The 23,555-nt window shown below is 41.1% G+C and overlaps 1 protein-coding gene across 1 annotated transcript in view; it reads right to left on the bottom strand.

Moving 5' to 3' along the window:
• LOC117509439 (zinc finger and BTB domain-containing protein 16-A-like) overlaps positions 1-17,295 on the bottom strand; it is an 87,214-nt gene extending 69,919 nt beyond the window's left edge. Inside the window, exons 1-2 of the mRNA XM_034169137.1 lie at positions 17,188-17,295; positions 8,518-9,756 (exon numbers count right to left, since the gene is read on the bottom strand). Of these exons, the coding sequence (XP_034025028.1) occupies positions 8,518-9,662 (1,145 nt within the window). The 5' untranslated portion in view covers positions 9,663-9,756; positions 17,188-17,295. The remainder of the gene's footprint in view (positions 1-8,517; positions 9,757-17,187) is intronic.
• Between the last annotated feature and the right edge of the window lie 6,260 nt (positions 17,296-23,555).

Genomic DNA, 23,555 nt, shown 5'->3' with positions numbered 1-23,555 from the left:
GGTGATAATATTGGTCGATATGAGCCTTTACAAATATATACGTATCTCTGTTATTTTTCCTGATGTGAAAACCCGTATTTTACCAAACAAACAATGCAGAAAAAAACATTGCCCATTGGAAGTGGTGCCATTATGTAGCTTGTCCAGCAGAGGGTGGTCTGACAGAATTGTTTACAATGCTGACAAGCATGGCTAGGACCCCATCACCCCTTGGTCACATTATCTACAAGAGACAGAGGCAAAGCAACCAGCTGCCATTCATTTTAAATCAGAGTGGATGGTTTACAGCTTCAAAAGACATGTGGTCATTGTACTGCCAGCTAGGCAGTGACAAAATACATGAGAAGTCTGTTTTCTGCTGATGCTGAGCAATGCAAAACACCAACTGCCAATCCGAATGAAGGCCGAGTGATGTATGTTGGTTGGTTGTTGGGCATATATAGTATACAAATAATGAATGCTTATGGGTTCAGTGGTACAAATATTTTATGAGGTGAAAGCTGGAGGCTTCGCCTCGTTGAATGGTATGTTCCAGCTTTCACCAAATTAAATATTCGTGCCATTGAAAGAATGTAAAAACATTCATTATTTGTTTTATATAGAAGCTAAAATAGATCATTTTATATTATATTAATTTACAAACAACAGAAAAGGGACTTACAATTTGGATAATAATTACCACATACTTTAGCGTAAATTATGTTAGAGCCTTTCCGATGATTTTGTCAATAATCCACTCAATGATTTCACTTGATGTAAGATACAGAGTACATATACTGCACCAGACAAAGGTTTGGACTGGTTGTCTGGTGTACACTACCAGACCAGACTTTTGAATGGTACTGTACACCAGACTATGTTCTGAAAAAAAACCTTTTCCAGCAGAGTTTCTATGAATGCTAACTGGCCCTAACTCATCAAACTGAATACATTCTGATTCTACTGCAGCTTTCCTTAAATGTCAACAGTTTTTTTGTTGTTTTTTTCACTGTGAAATACAATTTTCAGTTTTATGTTTGGAAATATTTTGAGGCACGGTATATTTTCAAGTCTAGCGTCTAACTGGAACCTCTTAGTTTAAAGCAGACTGAATTTATTCCTATAATGTGGACAATCTAGACCCATTTTACCTTGCAGGAACATGACCCCTGCCTGTGGCATAAATGCCTGCATGATCTTCTCATCAAATGCATCTTGTTTTGTTTTTTTTTGTTTGTTTGTTTTTTTTATGTTGTTTGCTTTGCAGGTTTCTGTTTTGTGACATTACTTGTGTGAAGTGCCTTGAGGCAGCTTTGTTGTGATTTGGTGCTATATAAAATTTTATATTTGAAAATGTATACCCCAATTCCAATGAAGTTGGGATGTTGTGTAAAATGTAAATTAAAAAGAGAATACAGTGATTTACAAATCCTCTTCAACCTACATTCAATTGAATACACCACAAAGACAAGACATTTAATGTTCAAACTGATACTTTTTTGTTTTTGTGCAAATATTTGCTCATTTTGAAATGGATGCCTGCCACACATTTAAAAAAAAAAGTGGCAACACAAGACTGGGAAAGTTGATGAATGCTCAAAGAACACCTGTTTGGAACATTCCACACGTGAACAGGTTAATTGGAAACAGGCGAGGATCACCACTTTGTGAACAACTGCATGGAAAAAATAGTCCAGCAGTTTAAGAACAATGTTTCTCATTGTTCAATTGCAAGGAATTTAAGGATTCCATCATCTACAGTGCATAAAAACAAATCAGAAGATTCAGAGAATCTGGAGAACTGTCTATGCGTAAGCGGCACGGCCGAAAACCAACTTTGAATGCCCGTGACCTTCGACCCCTCAGGTGGTACTGCATTAAAAATTGACATCATTGTGTAAAGGATCTTACCGCATGGGCTCAGGAACACTTGTCAGTTAACACAGTTTGTTGCTATATCTACAAGTGCAAGTTAAAACTCTACCATGCAAAGCGAAAACCATCCATTTCAAAATGAGCAAATATTTGCACAAAAACAATAAAGTTTATCAGTTTGAACATTAAATATCTTGTCTTTGTGGTGTATTCAATTGAATACAGGCTGAAGAGGATTTGCAAATCATTGTATTCTGTTTTTATTTACATTTTACACAACGTCCCAACTTCATTGGAATTGGAGTTGTTGAATAAACTGTAAGGTGGATCCAGATCTGACAGATTGGTGGGTCTCTGTAGAGATCTATGCTCTAAAACTTTTACATACCAAGGACCACTTAACCAATAAAAAAAAAAAAAAAAGAAAATCTTGCGAACCATTCAACTCCCCAAAATAATCCAAAAACAGTAAGTCTGCTTACAGCGCCAGCAGTTTATTGATATTACAGATATTACTGTCTATTAGACTTTGAAATAGTTTTTAAAGAGTTTGAGAAACACTTTTAAGTTAGAATCTGGTATTAATTTAAAATGTGATATTTTACCAATATACTCATGGACCACTAGAGGTTGCTCTTCGACCACCAGAGGGCCATGGGCTACTCTTTAACTGATAGTTAACTAACTGATAGTTTAGTTTGTACTGATCAGTGATGACCAAGGATTTGAAAGAGTTTAAGCCCTAAACTCTTTCAAATCCTTGCCTTAAATTTTAAGGCATGAAAACAAAACAAGAAACTTTATATTTTTTAATGTTCCAGAATAGAAACATTGATTTGAAATGATGGTACACAGTTAATGATGTTGTCTTCCGCTTGCAATAACTTTGTATATGTTCAATTCCAAAATATGTAACTGATTGGAACATCTGCTCTCTGAATTCTGCAGTTTTCATTCAAAGGAACCTGTCAGTCATTTCACAATAATATCATGTTTCTTATGCATTGAAAATGACATAATCCAGAGAAAAGCATCAAAAAAGACAAATCCCTCATCATCAAATTCAGACATTCAGTTTTCTGCCAGTTGATTAAATAATTAAATAAAGTGTGATCCCTGATATGATATAAACTGACAGGCTGAAAAACAAAAGAGAAACGAAGCAAGTGGTAGCGAGTCGGGAAGCAGCAGTTCTCTGTCACCTTGTTAGAGTCCGGCTCGCTCCCTGTGGAGAGGCTCGTCTTTGCCTGAGCAAACCAATCAAACGCTCCCGTCAGCACCAATGATCAAACAGAACTTATAGTACATGCCATGTTACCAAAGGCCACAAACAGGACCTTTGAGACTCCTCACTGTTGAGACATGAGGCTACGACGCCAAAAAATGAACATTGTTAACTTCACCAACGAAGTTGGAGATGTTTTCGCTGCTGTTTGTTTGTTTCTCTGTTTGTCTGTTTCAAACAGCCTGGAGTTATGAAATTTTTAATGAAGATCCATATCCTGATCGGCAAGAACTGATTAAATGTTCAAGGTCATATAGGTTTAAGGTAAAAGTCAGGAAAAAATCTCTACCTTTAACGCTGAACAAATATCTAAAAATTCATAACTGTCAAAAAAGATCAAATTTCTTTTATATTTGAGAGTGTAATGTAGGATGGTATCCTGATCCAGATTACAGATTTTTTGGCCATTTAAATGTAACATTGAAAATCCCATTTCATGTATGTTTTACACTATATCTTAATCAGACGTGCCCAATCACTCTCATATTTGAAAGTGAGGTGCAAACTGACACCCACCATCATCTGACAAAGTTTGATCTGGATCTGATTTGGATTGTGGATTTTGTGGACATATGAATTTAATATTGAAAAGACCATTTGATCTACATTTTGCATTATATCTCAATCAAAAGTGCCTCAATCACTCTCATTTGTGACAATGACGTGCAAACCGACACTCTCAATGAACAGACTAAGTTTGATCCGTATCTGAGCTGTTTTGCGGATTTAGCGGATATTTGATGTTAACATTGAAAAGCTTTTTGATATATATTTTGTATTATATTTTAGCTTAAGAAAAGCCACTTCTATTGGGACTTTGAGGTTGACAGTTTTTTTCCAAGGGAAAAATTTGTGGAATTGTAAACTCGTGTTGGCGGAGGTTTGTGCTCTTCAAGCACGGCGCTCTAATTCTGTTTCTTTTCAAGTTTGAACTGATTCGACTTGTTTAAACAAGAGCAAATGCTGTTCAGTTCAAAACACACATGTCCACCATGTGTGATAAGCACATAACCCACATGTGTGTGCACGTCTTTATTAGTCTCAATGTGTTTGTCAAAATGCTTTATTTCAACCATCCACCCATCCATCCATCCATCCATTTTCTTCCGCTTTATCCGGAGTCGGGTCGCGGGGCCAGCAGCTCAAGCAAAGCTGCCCAGACCTCCCGATCCACACACACCTCCCCCAGCTCCTCCGGGGGAACCCCAAGGCGTTCCCAAGCCAGCCGAGACATGTAATCCTTCCAGCGTGTCCTGGGTCTTCCCCGGGTCCTCCTCCCAATGGGACGTGCCCGGAACACCTCTCCAGCGAGGCCTCCAGGGGGCATCCAGAAAAGATGCCCGAGCCACCTCAACTGACTCCTTTCGACGTGGAGGAGCAGCGGCTCGACTCCGAGCTCCTCCCGAGTGACCGAGCTCCTCACCCTATCTCTAAGGGAGCGCCCAACCACCCTGCGGAGGAAACTCATCTCAGCCACTTGTACCCACGATCTCGTTCTTTCGGTCATGAACCAAATCTCATGACCATAGGTGAGGATCGGAATGTAGATCGATCGGTAAATCGAGAGCTTTGCCCCCCTACTCAGCTCTCTCTTCACCACGACGGTCCGATACAGCGACCGCATCACTGCAGACGCTGCACCGATCCATCTATCGATCTCACGCTCCATCCGTCCCTCACTCGTGAACAAGACCCCGAGATACTTAAACTCCTCCACTTGAGGCAAGGACACTCCACCGACCTGAAGAGGGCAAAGCACCTTTTTTCGGTCGAGAACCATGGCCTCAAATTTGGAGGTGCTGATTTTCATCCCGGACGCCTCACACTCGGCTGCAAACCGCCCCAGTGCACGCTGAAGGTCCTGATTTGACGAAGCCAACAGAACCACATCGTCCGCAAACAGCAGAGACGAGATTCTGTGGTTCCCAAACCAGACCCCCTCTACACCCTGGCTGCGCCTAGAAATTCTGTCCATAAAAATAATGAACAGAACCGGTGACAAAGGGCAGCCCTGGCGGAGGCCAACGTGCACTGGAAACAGGTTTGACTTACTACCGGCAATGCGAACCAAGCTCCTGCTGTGGTCGTACAGGGACCGCATAGCCCTTAGCAAAGGACCCCGGACCCCGAACTCCCGGAGCACTCCCCACAGGGTGCCCCGAGGGACACGGTCGAGCGCCTTCTCCAGATCCACAAAACACATGTGGACTGGTTGGGCGAACTCCCATGAACCCTCGAGCACCCGATGGAGCGTGTAGAGCTGGTCCAATGTGCTGCGACCAGGACGAAAACCACACTGCTCCTCCTGAATCCGAGGTTCGACCATCGGCCGAATTCCCCTCTCCAGTACTCTGGAATAGACCTTACTGGGGAAGCTTATTTCAACCAGTTTCTTTAAATTAAGCATCAAGTGCAAAATGTCTGCGTGGATAAGGAGCTGGGCTGCCAATACACAGACCTGGTTTTGATTTCTTCTCATGCTTCCTGTCTATGTCCTTGGACAAGACATTTAATCTACACTGTCTCAGTCCACCCGGCTGTAAATGTGTGCTGGTTGTGGCTGGGGAAGTAACCGGCATCAGACTGGCATCACGTAGACTCTCATCTGCTTCACGCTACAGAATCCAGTTATAAGCACCGACGCTAACAGGCCTCACGGTCTATATGGTGGCACAGTGGACCAGTGGTTAGCACTGTTACCTCACAGCAAGAAGGTCGTAGGATCACTTCCCACCCTTTCTGTATGAAGTTTACATGGTCTCCCCGTGTCTGTGTGGGTTTCCTCCCACAATCAAAAACATGCTTATTTTGGGTCTGCTCCTTTCTCTGCCCCTGACCACGGCAGCGTGGGCACCAGACTGTGGCTGCCCACTGCTCCTAGTGGTTGTATTGTGTCTAACTGTAATTAGGAGGGTTAAGTGCAGAGGACACATCTGGTTGTATGAATGTCCAGTGGCAGTAAAGTCCGACGACTTCTTCATCAGTGAGTCAACAGAAAATCAGTTTTTTCAAGTCCAAACATTTAAATTCAAATAGAACTTCAGTTTTCTATACAATTAAAGGAATTAATAAATTATTACATTGTAAATTTCAAGTAAATAAATATATTATTGTTGTTTCTGTCATAGCTGACAGACGGCCACCGATAATCAATAATCATACAAACCTAAAATAGTGTTAAATCAACTCTATCGTAATGTAAATAAACTCTGTTTGAGTTGATCCACTTGATTAAACACTGTGATGAGACTAATGTAGCCCTGACCAATTTAACACTGTGACAAAGCTGATAAAAACACCGAAACGGTGACGACTCAACACTGATGGTGCTGATTTCACACTGTCATCTGCCTGATAGATTATTTCTTTTTTAACACCATTGCCGTGTGTTAACCTGTGCTGCTTCACGGCCTGTCTGACGGATTTTTATTTTATTTTTATTTTTTTGTACCGTTGCTGTGCGTTACCTGTGCTGCTTCACGGCCTGTCTGATGGATTTTTATTTTATTTTATTGTACCGTTGCTGTGCGTTACCTGTGCTGCTTCACGGCCTGTCTGATGGATTTTTATTTTATTTTATTGTACCGTTGCTGTGCGTTACCTGTGCTGCTTCATGGCCTGTCTGACGGATTTTTATTTTGTTTTATTTTTTTGTACCGTTGCTGTGCGTTACCTGTGCTGCTTCACGGCCTGTCTGATGGATTTTTATTTTATTTTATTTTTTTGTACCGTTGCTGTGCGTTACCTGTGCTGCTTCACGGCCTGTCTGATGGATTTTTGTTTTATTTTATTGTACCGTTGCTGTGCGTTACCTGTGCTGCTTCACGGCCTGTCTGACGGATTTTTATTTTGTTTTATTTTTTTGTACCGTTGCTGTGCGTTACCTGTGCTGCTTCACGGCCTGTCTGATGGATTTTTATTTCATTTTATTTTTTTGTACCGTTGCTGTGCGTTACCTGTGCTGCTTCATGGCCTGTCTGACGGATTTTTATTTTATTTTATTTTTTTGTACCGTTGCTGTGCGTTACCTGTGCTGCTTCACGGCCTGTCTGATGGATTTTTATTTTATTTTATTGTACCGTTGCTGTGCGTTACCTGTGCTGCTTCACGGCCTGTCTGATGGATTTTTATTTTATTTTTTTGTACCGTTGCTGTGCGTTACCTGTGCTGCTTCACGGCCTGTCTGATGGATTTTTATTTTATTTTTTTGTACCGTTGCTGTGCGTTACCTGTGCTGCTTCACGGCCTGTCTGATGGATTTTTATTTTATTTTTTTGTACCGTTGCTGTGCGTTACCTGTGCTGCTTCACAGCGTGTCTGGTGGATTTTTATTTTATTTTTTAGCACCGTTGCCGTGCGTTACCTGTGCTGCTCCATGGCCTGCCTGGTGGATTTTTATTTTATTTTTTAGCACTGTTGCCGTGCGTTACCTGTGCTGCTCCACAGCGTGTCTGGTGGATTTTTATTTTATTTTATTTTTTAGCACCGTTGCCGTGCGTTACCTGTGCTGCTTCATGGCCTGTCTGGTGGATTTTTATTTTTTTATTTTATTTTTTAGCACTGTTGCCGTGTGTTACCTGTGCTGCTCCACAGCGTGTCTGGTGGATTTTTATTTTATTTTATTTTTTAGTACCGTTGCCGTGCGTTACCTGTGCTGCTCCACGGCTTGTCTGGTGGATTTTTATTTTATTTTATTTTTTAGTACGGTTGCCGTGCGTTACCTGTGCTGCTCCACAGCCTGTCTGGTGGATTTTTATTTTATTTTATTTTTTAGCACCATTGCCATGTGTTACCTGTGCTGCTCCACAGCCTGTGTGGTGGATTTTTATTTTATTTTATTTTTTAGCACCGTTGCCATGCGTAACCTGTGCTGCTCCACAGCCTGTGTGGTGGATTTTTATTTTATTTTATTTTATTTTTTTAGCACTGTTGCCGTGCGTTACCTGTGCTGCTCCACGGCGTGTCTGGTGGATTTTTATTTTATTTTATTTTATTTTTTTAGCACCGTTGCCGTGCGTTACCTGTGCTGCTCCACGGCGTGTCTGGTGGATTTTTATTTTATTTTATTTTTTAGCACCGTTGCTGTGCGTTACCTGTGCTGCTTCATGGCCTGTCTGGTGGATTTTTATTTTATTTTATTTTTTAGCACCGTTGCTGTGCGTTACCTGTGCTGCTTCATGGCCTGTCTGGTGGATTTTTATTTTATTTTATTTTTTAGCACCGTTGCTGTGCGTTACCTGTGCTGCTTCATGGCCTGTCTGGTGGATTTTTATTTTATTTTATTTTTTAGCACTGTTGCCGTGCGTTACCTGTGCTGCTCCACAGCCTGTCTGGATTTTTATTTTATTTTATTTTTTAGCACCGTTGCCGTGCGTTACCTGTGCTGCTCCACGGCCTGTCTGCTGTGCAGCTGGAGTCCACACTCTGCGCAGCAGTGTTGGCCTGACAGCGAGCCCTCGTGCCTCATTCCTGCTGCGAAGTGGCCCAGCCTGCTGAGCAGCTCCCTGTGGAGCAGGCCTTGATGCAGCAGTCCGCTGTAGTACCTCGGGTCCAGCGGCACACCCAAGGATGGGGCCACTGAGACTGACAAGGGCAGCATCCCCTCCACCGAGTGGTTGGAGGGCACAGAGTAAATGGAGGCCAGATGTTTCTCTGTGGTCTCAGAGAAACTGTCGGCTGCGTTCTGTCCTCCGTCCTCCTGACCCGTGTGCAGCTCTCGAGCGCTGGTAATCACGCTGCCCCTGACGGGCGTCCCCGGACCCTCGTCTCTGGGCTGGTCTGATGCGCTGGAGGAGCTGTTGCTGCAGCTGTTGGCACTACTGTCCACCTGCATAATCTCTGTCTTTATACTTCTGTCTGGGTCCAGGGATGAGATCCGGGACAATGCTGCACTGAGCTGATGCTGCTGAGAACCCGCCATGTCCGTGTTCAACTTGGGGCTGGATTCTAAAGTCCCGTCAGCCTGCGGTGCAGGAGAACTGCAGTCCGTCATGTGGTACAGAGCCAAGTGGTGCAGTGCAGCCGGAGTGGTGCAGTTGGCTCCGTCCTGTGTGGAATGCTTCTTGGACATCAACACGTGTCTCCAGTGTCTGGCCCGGCTGTGGTCACTGTGGTCTCCAGAGCTGTGGTTCCTCATGGTCACCGCTTCGCTCTCCTCAGCCTGGATGGTCTCGAGCACCTTCAGGCACTGCTCCTCCAGATACTCGATCTCCAGGATCTCTGCAGCGTACAGCAGGTCGTCCAGATCCTCCGCTGTGGCCTGTAGGGAGGCGGTGTAGGCGTACTCCAGAATCTGCTGGAAGGTCTTGGGCGACAAGAAGTCCAGGGCATAGCGCAGGCTGCTGCGATGAAACAGGATCTCAAACATTTTGCTCGTGCAGGCCAGCACGGTGCGGTGTGCAGGAAACTCCTGGCCGTCCACAGTGATGATGACATCACAAAGCGTGCCAGTCAGACGCATCTGATTGGCCCTCTGCAAAAGCATGCTGGAGTGAGTGGGGTTGTGAAGCTGGAGCACACCCATGTTTGACTGACCGGTATCCGCTCGGACCTCTGCGGCACCCACGCATGAGGTGTTTGACCTTCTTCACTTGCCCTCAGTTGGCTGCAGGTTTGTTCTTGTGGGGAAAGAAAAGAAATCAGAGGGTCATTAATTTACCTTTGTCAAACCCACAACACAGCTTCAAAGGAAATTCATTTACTGATGCAGAAATCATAATATATCACATGATCACATGATGTAACAGACTTTCATCAGTTAGGTCATGTGATGCCTAGCAAAAAAAAAAAAAAAAAAAACTATCAAGCATTCCCATGAAATTTGTTTTTCATGGCAAAATCTACCATTTTGTTCAAAATTAAAACAAGTTATCAAAAAGATTTCAACTGAACCCCTTTAAGCTCCATGGAAAGAAAAATACTATAGTATAAATGAGAATCTTTCCCGCTGCTGATTGAGACCTCTGTATGTTCTGGATGTTTTTTGCTGTTGGTTTTTTGTTGTTGTTGTTGTTTGTTTTTTTTACTTTATCAGTTTTTTACAACTATTCTGATTACTGAACATTCATTCATTCATCAGCCTCTTATTCCGTCTACAGGTCGCAGTGGCAGTTGACCAAGAAGCTCAGCCTACACTTCCCTATCCTCTACCAAGTCTTCTAATTTCCTTGAAAATCAAATTACACTCAGCTCTGTTGAATCTTGTTAAAACTAGTTCACTGCACTCGTAGAGCGCAAACCTCCCTGCCAACATGAGTTTCCAATTACACAAATTTTTATCTTGGAAAAAATTTCAAGGCCAAAGTCCTGTTAGAAGTGACTTTTCATCAGCTAAATTAGATGTGATCAAATGTCAGGAGGATTTATTTAGTTCATGCACTTTAATCTTTTTTGTGGTGTTGTCAGTTTTTTTTTTTTTTTTCTTCTAAATTCTTTTTCAGATAATTTTCACAGAACATTGGTTATATCTGCTGTGCACAATTTGTCTTTGCTTTTTGGCACTTGGTTTCCGACTGATAACTGGAAGACAGACATAAAAGTGGAACCTCTGTTCAATTTAGATGGTGCAGGTAAATCCATAACAGAAAAATTAAAGTGACTGAGGCACTTTTGAGTGAGATATAAATTAAAATGTACACCAAATGGGCTTTTCAATATTAAATTCAAATGTCCACAAAACCCACAATCCAGATCAGATCCAGATCAAACTTTGTCAGGTGATAGTGAGTGTCAGTCTGCACCTCACTTTCAAATATGAGAGTGATTGGGGCACGTTTGATTAAGATAATATAACTAAGACAAAGCCTTGGTCAATCATGCAATCATGGGTTTTACATAATAATTGTATGGCCTTGCCTTACAATATAAAGCGCCTTGGGGCAACTGTTTGTTGTGATTTGGCGCTATATAAAAAAATTGATTGATTGATTGACTGATGTCGACTGCATGTGATACACCATAGTTCAACATTGCTTGGGTGCATGAAGGTCTTGAAATGAAGGTACTTTAAATGGACTGATACGATTAATGGTACATACATATCGGTTTATTAAAGGTATTCATGAAAATATCATTGCTAAGTAGAATATCAAGAACAGATACTTCTGTATTCTCAAGATCAATAGATTTATTGAATGATCAATGTAATTTACAACAACAGTAAATAATATGTTTATGTCTTCAACACTGAGCGAAGTCCCTCACCATCTCACCATGCCATTTAGGTCCATCAGAATTTTTTTCAGTAAAATGGCTGTGGGGAGCATTAGCATGGCTAAAAACCTTAAGCTTCTGTGCCCCCCCCCCCCCCCCCCCTCCCAGAATTCCCCACCAGGGCCCTTTTGACCCCCCACCATTTCATGCATTTTTCTTTATTTGTCTCTCACATGCCTGGAAGCTCCTCACCATCTCACCATGTCATTTATGTCCTTCAGACTTTTTAACTAAAACTCTTCAGCTTCTGAATTGGAATGGGTGGGGACACCGGCAGTGTTGCCACAGTTACTTTGAAAAAGTAATTCAACTACTGATTAATCCTTGAAAAAGTAACTTAGTTCTTTACTGATTACTCAATTTTAAAGGTAACTAATTTAGATTACTAGTTACTTTATTAGTTTATTAGTTACCTCAACATGAAAATAACCCGTTTGCCAGTACTCACTTTGTAATTGCCCTTTCTTGACTTCAATGAACATAAATAAATTCAGTCTTTCTTGACCTCATATTTAACTGTTGACAGCACTGTAATGGTAAAACTTACAATTTTTAACCAACATGGTTTAGGGCCCCTTCACACATAGTACGAAATTTGGTCGACGTCTGGTCAATTATGGTGAAACAGCGCGAAACAGTTTGAAATTAGCGCACCATGAAACATTGCGCCGACGGGCAGGTGTGCACGAACCCGGTGCGAGAGTTCGTGCATGCACCGGTGTCCTTTGAGCAGGAACAGTGCCAGGTGCAGCACATGGTGCCGCTTATGTGAAGGAAATAAAAACCAGCTGGTACCAGCTGATGGGTTTTACATCATTATTGTATGGCCTTGCCTTACAATATAAAGCGCCTTGGGGCAACTGTTTGTTGTGATTTGGCGCTATATAAAAAAAAAATTGATTGATTGATTGACATGTGGAACCACATCGCGCTGCTTATGTGGAATAATAAAAAAAAGAAAAAAACACACAGCCCCAGACGCGAATTTGCACCTTTCAAAAGCTCTGATTGCCAGTCAGCGACTTTACCACTGAGCTACGGAGCTGCTGTTCTGTGAAGGCTGTGGGAAAATGCCTCATATCAGGAAGGACATGGAAGTATTACAAAAAAAAAAAAAAAATTAAATCACACACCATATAAAAACACCGCATTTATCAAGTGAGCAATACAAATATGATCCGCCTGTACCTCTGGTGATGACCCATGGTCACTGACATAAAGTCATGAAATGACATGAATGAAAAGCAATGTGCTCTGATCATGTCCATGTCCAGTCGGCTGCAGTGTGTCCTGCTGAAGCGTGTCTTGTGGATGGTGTGCCTTAGCACAGACCCCGCATCATGTGGAACAGAGCTCATGTGGGTGATGTGACGGTCAGATTGCCCGCTGCATGTTCCGATCTAACGGTCCATTTCAACCTGGGGGGGCTGTCGGTGTCCACTCCGTGCGCGTGCTCGCTGGCTGCAGCTTGTCGCCACCATGATATATGTTTTTATTTATGTCCACATAAATACAGCAATCAGACACACGTGCCTCACAGTGGACAGTTGTTAGTCCATGTCTGTCCAAACACAGTTGGTGCTGTCTAGCTGGAATGTCCAGAATGACAGATCACCACAGCTGCTTCTGTCATAGCCACATCTCCTGTAAGTTCTCAGCGCACACACCAAAGCCACCGTCATGTGGAACTTAGATTTCTCTGCCAGTATGACAGTGGTCGTCTGCAGTCTGCTGTTGTGTGAAGACTGCAAGTCGCCACCTATTTTCTAAGTGCCATGCGAGCGGTGTTAGATGTTCGTGTGTGTCACCTGAAATTTGGCCGACACCTGCCATGAAGGAGTGCGATGGGTTCTCACAGCGCACATTCTGTAATCCAGCCGCTTGTGTGCGCAAATAGTTGTAGCAACAGGTGTACGAGGCGTTAGAGGCAGGGACGATTTCACACAGTTTGCACATGATTCCTGCGTCATGCGCACTAAGTGCACACTTTGTCCAAACTTTGCACTATGTGTGAAGAGGCCCTTATAAATGTAACTATTAAATTCTTTCTAACATTTTTCTAGCATTTCAATTCTTTCTAAACATTTTCGTTGTTGAAATTATTATTATTGTTATAAGTAATAGTAGTATGAAAAAATATCTTCAAAAGTGGACCTTTAACCTCGGGGTGTTGGTGGGGGGGCACGCCCCCCGCCCCCTTTCCCCTGGATTCACTCCTGGTTTGCTGTCTAAGCAGAAGAATGGATAACATCTATTTATGCAGAAAATGCAACCAGATAGACAGGTAAGAAAGTTTTATCTGTGTTTTTTTATGTCGTCTTCCTCAGAAAGAGACTTTAGGTGCATTTGGGTGGAAAAAAGCAGCTCGTATTTGCTGTTAACGCGTCGTGAGTCTTCAGCTGCTTTTAGTGAGGAGACACACACAGCGGCTCACAGTTTAAAAAAAAAAAGCGTAAAAATATCTTCGTGAGCTCAGTGCAGGTGTGCTGCCGTCTCACACAAAACAGCAGATTAAACGCTAAAAGGAGGCGTTACAGCAGCCGACCCCCCCCACCCCCCCGCCCAGCCAGCCAAAGATTCACTAAAATAAAATACACATACAATAAAGTTAAAACAGCACATAAAAACAAAACAAATTTACAAGACAAGCAAGGGAAAGCGTCAACACACGAGCCACACTAAACAAGGACTCGCCGCTGTTACTGAGCACGCTGCTAAAACCTCACAGACAAAGTACCCGGATGTGCGACCGACCAAAAACATGTCTCGGATTTCAAACTACGTAGTGCCCAAACAATTAAAATTTAAGCAAAAACAAAGAAACAAAAAAATTAGCTGGCTTTTTATACCTGGTGGTGCTGATATACATGTAATAAAGTTTGAGGAAAAAAATAGTAACACCGGCGACTGACCGACACGGAAGCAAACCGGAAGTGGCATCGCAGGCAACAGGGTCCTCATGGTGGATGAAACAGATGGCGCAGTTGGATTTTTTTTTTTCTTTGTCATCACCTGAACAAAATATACATTAAATGGGGTTTTCAATGTTAAATTTAAAAGGCCACAAAATCAGTAATCTGGATCAAACTTTATCCATTGATAAAAGATACCATTCTACATAACGCTCGCAAGTAATATGTATATGTCGCGGACATGAGTGAGTGAAGCTCTTCATTTCTGGTTTGCGGCTTCATCTACGATTGGTTTGTGGCTTTTTACGACTGTGTTGGCCAGTTTGTGGCTTTTTCTCCATTGGGCATATTTTTTGTGCCATTTCCAGTTTGTGCCTTCATCTCCCATAAGAGCGAACTTTGCACCGCTTCGCTTGTATGAAAGAAATGTGATCTTTATAAACAGAGTTTTGAATTTTGAAATACAGTAGTGTTCAGAATAATAGTAGTGCTATGTGACTAAAAAGATTAATCCAGATTTTGGGTATATTTCTTATTGTTACATGGGAAACAAGGTACCAGTAGATTCAGTAGATTCTCACAAATCCAACAAGACCAAGCATTCATGATATGCACACTCTTAAGGCTGTGAAACTGGGCTATTAGTAAAAAAAAAAAAAGTAGGAAAAGGGGGGGAGGGGGCACAATAATAGTAGCATCTGCTGTTGACGCTACAAACTCAAAACTATTATGTTCAAACTGCTTTTTTTAGCAATCCTGTGAATCACTAAACTAGTATTTAGTTGTATAACCACAGTTTTTCATGATTTCTTCACATCTGCGAGGCATTAATTTTGTTGGTTTGGAACCAAGATTTGCTCATTTACTAGTGTGCTTGGGGTCACTGTCTTGTTGAAAGACCCATTTCAAGGGCATGTCCTCTTCAGCATAAGGCAACATGACCTCTTCAAGTATTTTGACATATCCAAACTGATCCATGATACCTGGTATGCGATATATAGGCCAACACCATAGTAGGAGAAACATGCCCATATCATGATGCTTGCACCACCATGCTTCACTGTCTTTACTGTGAACTGTGGCTTGAATTCAGAGTTTGGGGGTTGTATCACAAACTGTCTGCAGCCCTTGGACCCAAAAAGAACAATTTTACTCTCATCAGTCCACAAAATATTCCTCCATTTCTCTTTAGGTCAGTTGATGTGTTCTTTGGCAAATTGTAACCTTTTCTGCACGTCTTTTATTTAACAGAGGGACTTTATGAGGGATTCTTGAAAATAAATTAGCTTCACACAGGCGTCTTCTAACTGTCACAGCACTTACAGGTAACTCCAGACTGTCTTTGATCATCCCGGAGCTGATCAATGGATAAGCCTTTGCCATTCTGGTTATTCCTCTATCCATTTTGATGGTTGTTTTCCGTTTTCTTCCACGTATACGTTTTCCCCTCTCCAATCAACTTTTTAATCAAACTACGCTGTTCTTCTGAACAATGTCTTGAACGTCCCATTTTCTTCAGGCTTTCAAAGAGAAAAGCATGTTCAACAGGTGCTGGCTTCGTCCTTAAATAGGGGACACCTGATTCACACCTGTTTGTTCCACAAAATTGACGAACTCACTGACTGAATGCCACACTACTATCATTGTGAACACCCCCTTTTCTACTTTTTTTTTTTTACTAATAGCCCAATTTCATAGCCTTAAGAGTGTGCATATCATGAATGCTTGGTCTTGTTGGATTTGTGAGAATCTACTGGTACCTTGTTTCCCATCTAACAATAAGAAATATACTCAAAACCTGGATTAATCTTTCTAATCACATAGCACTACTATTATTCTGAACACTACTGTATTTGTTCAATGTTAAAGGACAGGGATTTTTTCCAATTTTCCAAGATTTTTCCTGACTGGCTTTTGACCTGTGATATCTGAAAAATTGTGGGTTACAGGCTGTTTACAAACAAGCAAACGGGCAAAAACATAACCTCTGCCCAACTTCATTGGTGAAGATAACAGACGGAGTGTGGGCCACATGTCCAGCCAAATTTTCAAGATCAATTAAAATTTGGTTTTCTTGAACTTTCTGCTCAGTTTTTCCAGTCTCCATATTCTGTGTTTGGATCCAGATGTGGATTCTGGATGCTTCTTGTTTTTTTTGTTTTTAAAGCATTTGGTTCCAGTTTCAAAGCTTTCCCCTGAATGAAAGTCAGCTGTCAGGCTGTGAAGCTGTTTTGTCACAAAGGGTTCGACAGTCTGACGTCCGGAGCGGGTTGTTGCGCCTCGGCGCGAGAGCGCGCTCCAACATGCGCGCTCCGAGTGCGCTTCTAGTTTCCATTACCAGCCGCGGACAGACGGCAGGTCGTTTTCTGCGGACTTCCCCTGACAGGTGAGGCGTGCGTGCGCGTCACGTCCTGCATTAAGGACTGCATACATAACGGGTCCAATCAGTCCGCGCACGGACGCGTGCCAACAGGTAGCGCGAGCTAATTGCTTCATTCTGGGTGATCTTCAGAGAAGAAAAAAGAATCTATACATTAAAAAAACCTTAAGTTTATAAGGCAATTAGAGGGTGAAAATGAAGCGCGTAAATTGCGCAGACGGCCGTGCGCTCGTGCGGATCCGCGCGCACTCGTGCGTCCTGAGCGCATCAGGTGCGGACAGATCGACCTTCAGGAAACGTCTGAGGCAGGAAAAAAATAAAGAGAAGGAAGAAGAAGAATTCAGAAGCTTTGATATAAAGTGTGGAACAGAATCAAGTTTGCAGAATCCGGAATCAAACCGCGCGTGAGAAACTTCTGCGCACGTCTGTGACAGCGCGCCGTCAAACGTCAAAATAAAGACAGAAATCAGGTGCAAAGTGTCGCTTTTTGGATGAGATTGAGCTGATGAAAAGGAAAGAAATGAAAGTAGGAGCTGTCACTTTACCTCTGACGTCCTCATCATCCACGCTGCTTCATCAAACTCACTGCTGCTCCCGGAGCCCAGCGTCAACACGCCGACAGCAGCGCGCGCGCACACATGGCAGCTTCCGGCTGGGCCCTTCACAATAAAAACACCGCTCGTTCTCAAACGACCACATTAAAAAAATGTCGAGATTGCAATACAATAGACATTAAAATAATTTATAATATCGTCTCAGTAGCTTGAAAAACAATGAGATACGCTGTTGCCACTTAACACACAAATGTTGCAACGTTATTTATTTTCATGTTTGTTGCACGAAAATTCCTCTTTATCTATTAAAGGACAACCAGCCTATTTGATATTTGCAGACTGAACGTTTTTACCCAAGTTATATGTCAGTAAGTTGATGTATAACTTGACTAAAAACTTTCAAACTCAGTTTTGTTCATGCGGACATAACATTTTATCAGATTTATTTGTTTTAGATCAAGTGTAATGTCTACTTCATTTCTGTATAAAGTAATTTAAAAATAAGTCACAGTTTGGATTTATTTGTTTTCCTTCCATGCAGATTTTCAGAGTTGCTGATTTAGATGCAGTAAGATGAAACCCTCCAACAAATTCCAGAAATGGATTCAATTATTTTTTAAAAGCTTTTGAATGACTAATCAACATAATTCTTTTAACTGGAGAACTTTTAGCTGGACTTAAGGACCTACCTGAAAAACCGGTAATTCAGTGCCTTCTATCCTTCAACAACAACAAGGAATTCAGCCAAATAATACAGAGAAACTGGGTTGTTTGAGACTTGTACACAGGGTCATCGTACATGTTATTTGTAATGGTTTAAAATCAAAATACAAAAAACCCTGTTTCCGGCCTTTCCCACTTGATAAAACTCAAAACGTCACGTATAAGTTAACTGATGTTTTCTGCACTTTCTTTAAGGCCACATAGCATTTTGTGCAAAACAACAACAACAACAACAACAAAAAAACAACCAACCAACCAAACAAACAAACAAAAAAACCAAAACTGCAAAGTGAGTTCTGTGATCATTTATTCCTAATGGTGCGTTCAGGTGCTGCAGTGAAGAATCTTCAGTAGTTTCATAATCCACATTTTAAGTATCAAGTTTTTTTTTTTGTTTGTTTTTAATACTAAAAGAAACTTGAGAAAGGTCAGGAAAAAAGTGTTCCCCGTCACTGCTGCATGTTTTAGAAAATGGTTTGCAGTAATCATGTAATGCGTTTATGTTTTTGTCCGCGTCGTCCTCAAACATCTAAGTGTCTTTTTGTCCTTTAAGGGAACATTCAGTAGGACTTAGTGCACGTTGCACCAGAACATTCAGAGTTCTTTTCTCCAGTGTTACTGTAAACGCTCAAAGGAAAATGTCCAGGTTTTATTGTCTCATTGTGTCTTTTCTAAACACTCAGATTATAAAAGCTCTGAATGGAACAGACAGACTGAAATAGACGCAGCTATTTTCTTTGTCAACTTTAATTAGGTGAGTACATCCTGTTCTTACAAACTCTGCTTCCCAGAGGTCATTGTGCTGCCGTGACACTCACAGACACCTCGCCATGTTACACCTTTCCAAAGAATGTTGTGTGGTGGTCAAAGGTCGCCGACTGTATTTACCAGTTCTGTGGACAAGGAGGGGTATCACATGAGGTGCAGAACATGCGACATATTTCTGCCTGCTTCAAGTCAGAAGTGTCGTCTTTGGAGTGTTGTTGTCATAATAAGGTTCAGGTTTGTTACCTCCGCCAACGAGGTTGGAGGAGGTTATGTTCTCGGCAGTGATGCCGGTAACGCGTTACTCTAATCCGACCACTTTTTTTAGTAACGAGTAATCTAACGCGTTAATCTTTCCAAATCAGTAATCAGATTAAAGTTACTTCTCCATGTCACTGTGCGTTACTATTATTTTTCATTGTGGGTCGACAGCAGCATTAAACTTGGTCTGTGGGCAGGAGGTCGGGGTTCGACTGAACGTCCCACTTTCAGTGAGCTGTGAGCTTTTCATCCACGGTTTTTTGCAGCTGCTCGACTCGTCCTCACCTCTTAAAGCACGGTGATCAGCACACCTGCACTGAGCTTTACAAAGACATTTTTATACTTTTTTCCCTCCTTTATTTAGAATTCTGAGCTGAGCCGCTCCGTATCGTCTCGTTAAAAACAGCTGATCCTCCGCGACGCATCAACAACTAACACTATTTTCCACTCAAATGCACCTAAACTCTCTTTCTGAGGACCACATGATGTGAAAACGCAATAAAACTTTCTTACCTGTAAATCTGGTCCTGTTTTCTACATAAATAAATGTTATCCATTCTTTGTGCTCAAACGCCAAAGCAGGGGCGAATCTAGATGGAATGGGGGCGTGGGGCAAGGATGTGCCCCCCTCCCCCACAACACCCCTAGATTAAAGGTCCAGTTTTGAAGCCGTTTTTTACTACAACTACTAATATTGCTTAAAATAATAATAATTTCAACAAGTAAAATGTTTAGAGAGTTAGAATTTAATAGTTACATTTCTAAACAATGTAGGTTTGAAATTGCAAGTTTTACTGTTACAGTGCTGTCAACAGTTAAATATGAGGTCAAGAAAGAGGTCTTTATTTTACTTTTTATAAAACAAGTATTTATTTTCATTGAAGTCAAGAAAGGGTGACTATAAAGTGAGTTGTTGTCGGCAGCTGGGGAAAGTAACTAAAAAAGTAACTAGTAATCTAACTTAGTTACTTTTACAATTGAGTAATCAGTAAAGTAACTAAGTTACTTTTTCAAGGAGTAATCAGTAATCATATTACTTTTTCAAAGTAACTGTGGCAACACTGGTTCTCGGCCCTGTTTGTTTGTGAACAGCCTGTAGCCCACAATTTAACATATATCATTATGACATTTTTACTGAAGATTCATATCCTGATAGGCAAGAACTGATTCAATTTTAAAGGTCAAAGCCAGGAAAAGTCTTGGAAAAATCCCTTTCCTTTCACATTGAACGAATTTTCAAAAAGTCATAACTGTCAAAAATGATCAAATTTCTTTCATATTTGACAGCGTCATGTAGGATGGTATCCTTTATCAACAGACAAAGTTTGATTCAGATCTCATTTTCAGTCCATTTAAATTTGACATTGAAAACCCTATTTTATGTATATTTTACATTATATCTTAATCAAACATGCCCCAATCACTCTCATATTTGAAAGTGAGGTGCAGACTGACACTCACTATCACCCAACACAGTTTTATCCGGATCTGATCCAGATTGTGGATTTTGTGGACATTTGAATTTAATATTGAAAAGCCCATTTGATGTACATTTTGCATTATATCTCAATCAAAAGTGCCCCAATCACTCTCATTTGTGACAATGAGGTGCAAACTGTCTCTCTCTATGAACAGACTAAGTTTGATCCGTATCTGATTCGTATTGCCGATTTAGGGGATATTTGATATTAACATTGAAAAGACCTTTTGATCTATAGTTTGTATTATATTTTATCTCATGAAAAACCACTTCTAATAAGACTCTGACCTTGAAAATTTTTTGCAAGGTAAAAATTTTTGGAATTGGAAAGTAGTGTTGGCAAAGGTTTGCACTCTACGTGCGCAGTGCTCCAGTTTGTTTTTTGTTCCGTTTTTTACTAGTTTGGTCCTGCGACTTTTGCTCCAGTGTAACTTATATACTGAAAAATTGTGCCTTCATGAATAATAATAAGTCCAATACAACATTCCATAAAAATCACACAGAGTTGATTAAAAAAAAAAAAAAAATCTGTCACCATTTTGATTGTGGCCTTTCCATCACTGTTAACCAGCAGCCTTCGTCCAACTGACATTTTTTTCCCTCAAACTGCATCAAATAACATGTTGTCCAGTGCATTTTTTTTTTTTGCTTATTTTAGAATTCAAAAGTTCTCATGTTAAGTAACAGCACAGGCTGGGGCGTGCACATGTACTTCACTCAGTTCTTGTTTTTTGCTGAACTCGCCTCCGGGGAAACATTGTGCTACAAAGTGAGTTTCACATACAGAAAAAAGGTGCAACTTGTACTTCGGTGTGATTTCTATTTTTTTGACGGATGTGATTTGTAATCCGGAAAACATAGTGTGTGGAATATGGTTTGGTGTTTAAACTACATTATGTTGAAAGTGTGTGGAATTAGGATTAAGTGTTAGGATTAGAGTAAGATCCATGGTGTAGGATACAAAGTTTGCTGGTTTATTGATCGGGTTTTTATTGCTTGGATTATGGTCTGTGGAGTAGCAAAGAGGTTTGGGTCATGCTATGGTTATATTAAAATCTGTGGAGCACAGTTAAGGTCAAGTTCACGTACATAGGTTCACATTAGATCAGGGATCATGTGGTGATGTTGCACGTCACCATATCCATCACACCACAGGTCCTGGATGGCAATCACTGTGACAGAGAACCAGTCTGTTCCCAGTTCTCCAAAGTTGCCATCTATCTGCTGCAACCAGGTGAAGTATAGGCGTGTCCTCGGGCCTCATCACTGAAGCACCTGTCAAACACATCGGTGGCGCGCGAGTCCTGCCAGAAGCCCGTACCTTTATGTTGAAAGTCACACGTCTTTACTTCCGCTGTGGTCGGCCCGTGTGCGGATAACTTGACGGATGAGCATCGTGCTCGCGGTGGAACAGACGCGTTTTTAACAACTGACACAAAGTGACGGACGTGAGGAGACATTTAAGAGCCCGAACCGCTGATCACATTTTGAAATTGAAGCCTGGAAGTGTTGACTTTATTCGTGGGCAAACATATTTTGGGGGAACACTTGTTTGCTCGCGTCGTGTGGAACATTTCTGACCCAAAATAACCGATGAAGAGTGAAACCTTTTTCAAAGAAGTAAACCAGTCCAGTTGACCGGACTCACTACTTACATTCCGTGACCTGGATGACGGAGAATGTCCACGAACATCTAGAATAACCTGCTTGCTGTGAAACCTTTATGACAACGATCCTTTCACTGCCACCTAGTGGCGGTATCGTGTCAGTGCAGTTTGCGGATGTCAAAAGATTTTACATTTTAAATGGACATAAATCAAGACTGTGCAGTAATAATCAAGGCTGTGAACAAACTACTACAACTGATTACTGAGACCATAATCCAGTGTAGTAACGTCATAAAAAGCTTTTTTTAAAAATACAAATAAAAGCATTGAAGGCACTGACCTGCTTTGACTTTTTAGTGCAAATACAAAGAAAACTCCGGCCTGTATTAATATTTAAAAAAGTACTTTCCTCACAAAGTCAAAATTAATCTACACTATAATCTATATTACATTTTAAAAAAGTAAATAGTTGTTAATACTGTTAATTCAAAAGATTTGGTATAGAATCAAACTAAATCTGAAAGTTTCCACTTCACTGTAAAATTATTTAACTTCATCGCATCCCAGATCATGCTGCCAGCGTTGTCCAAATATTTATGGACCTCATTATGTGTTAGCTTTTATAGAAACATTAATACGAAATGAAATATCAAGAGCTGAATTATCACACAAATTTAACAAGTCTTCCTTTTTGTAACATTTCAGTGATTGGGGAACGTTTGATTAAGATGCAATGTAAAATGGGGTTTTCAATGTTACATTTAAATGGCCAGACTCTGTAATCCGGATTAGCACTGGATCAAACTGTCAGGTGATAAAGGATACCATCCTACATAAGGCTCTCAAATATGAAAGGAATTTAATCTTTTTTTTGTCAGAGGTATGACTTTTTGAAAATTCAATGTTAGAGATAGGGATTTTTGTAAATTTTTTCAACATTATCCCTACCTTTAACTTTGAACACTGAATCAGTTCTTGCCTATCAGGATATGAATCCTCTGTTTAAAAAAAAAATAACTATGTGAAAAATTGTGGGTTACATGATGTTCACACACACAGACAAACAAACTAATAGGGCGGGGGTAAAAAAAAAAAAGAAAGAAGGAAGAAAGGGGGGCATTTTCACTGGTCAGATTTTTTTTTTTTAGGAGAGACAGCAGTATGGTGATGTCATAGGAGCGCAAAGGATTGTGGGAGAATTAAAGATAAATAACTGTCCAGTTGTTCTAGATGTTGGTTTTTGTTATAAGATTTTTATAATTTAACATTGGGTTTTTGTGTGTGTTATTGATTATTTTAGTAATCGAGTATGCTAGCGATTAATCAAGTAATGGGATCAAATCAAATCAATTTTATTTATATAGCGCCAAATCACAAACACTTGCCCCAAGGCGCCTTATATTGTAAGGCAAGGCCATACAATAATTACGAAAAACCCCAACGGTCAAAACGACCCCCTGTGAGCAAGCACTTGGCAACAGTGGGAAGGAAAAACTCCCTTTTAACAGGAAGAAACCTCCAGC

Source organism: Thalassophryne amazonica, chromosome 4 (genome assembly GCF_902500255.1).
Source record: "Thalassophryne amazonica chromosome 4, fThaAma1.1, whole genome shotgun sequence".
In the NCBI taxonomy this organism is placed as follows: Eukaryota; Metazoa; Chordata; class Actinopteri; order Batrachoidiformes; family Batrachoididae; genus Thalassophryne; species Thalassophryne amazonica.
Note: the sequence above shows the minus strand (reverse complement) of the source record. Positions and strands in the feature narration are given on the sequence as shown.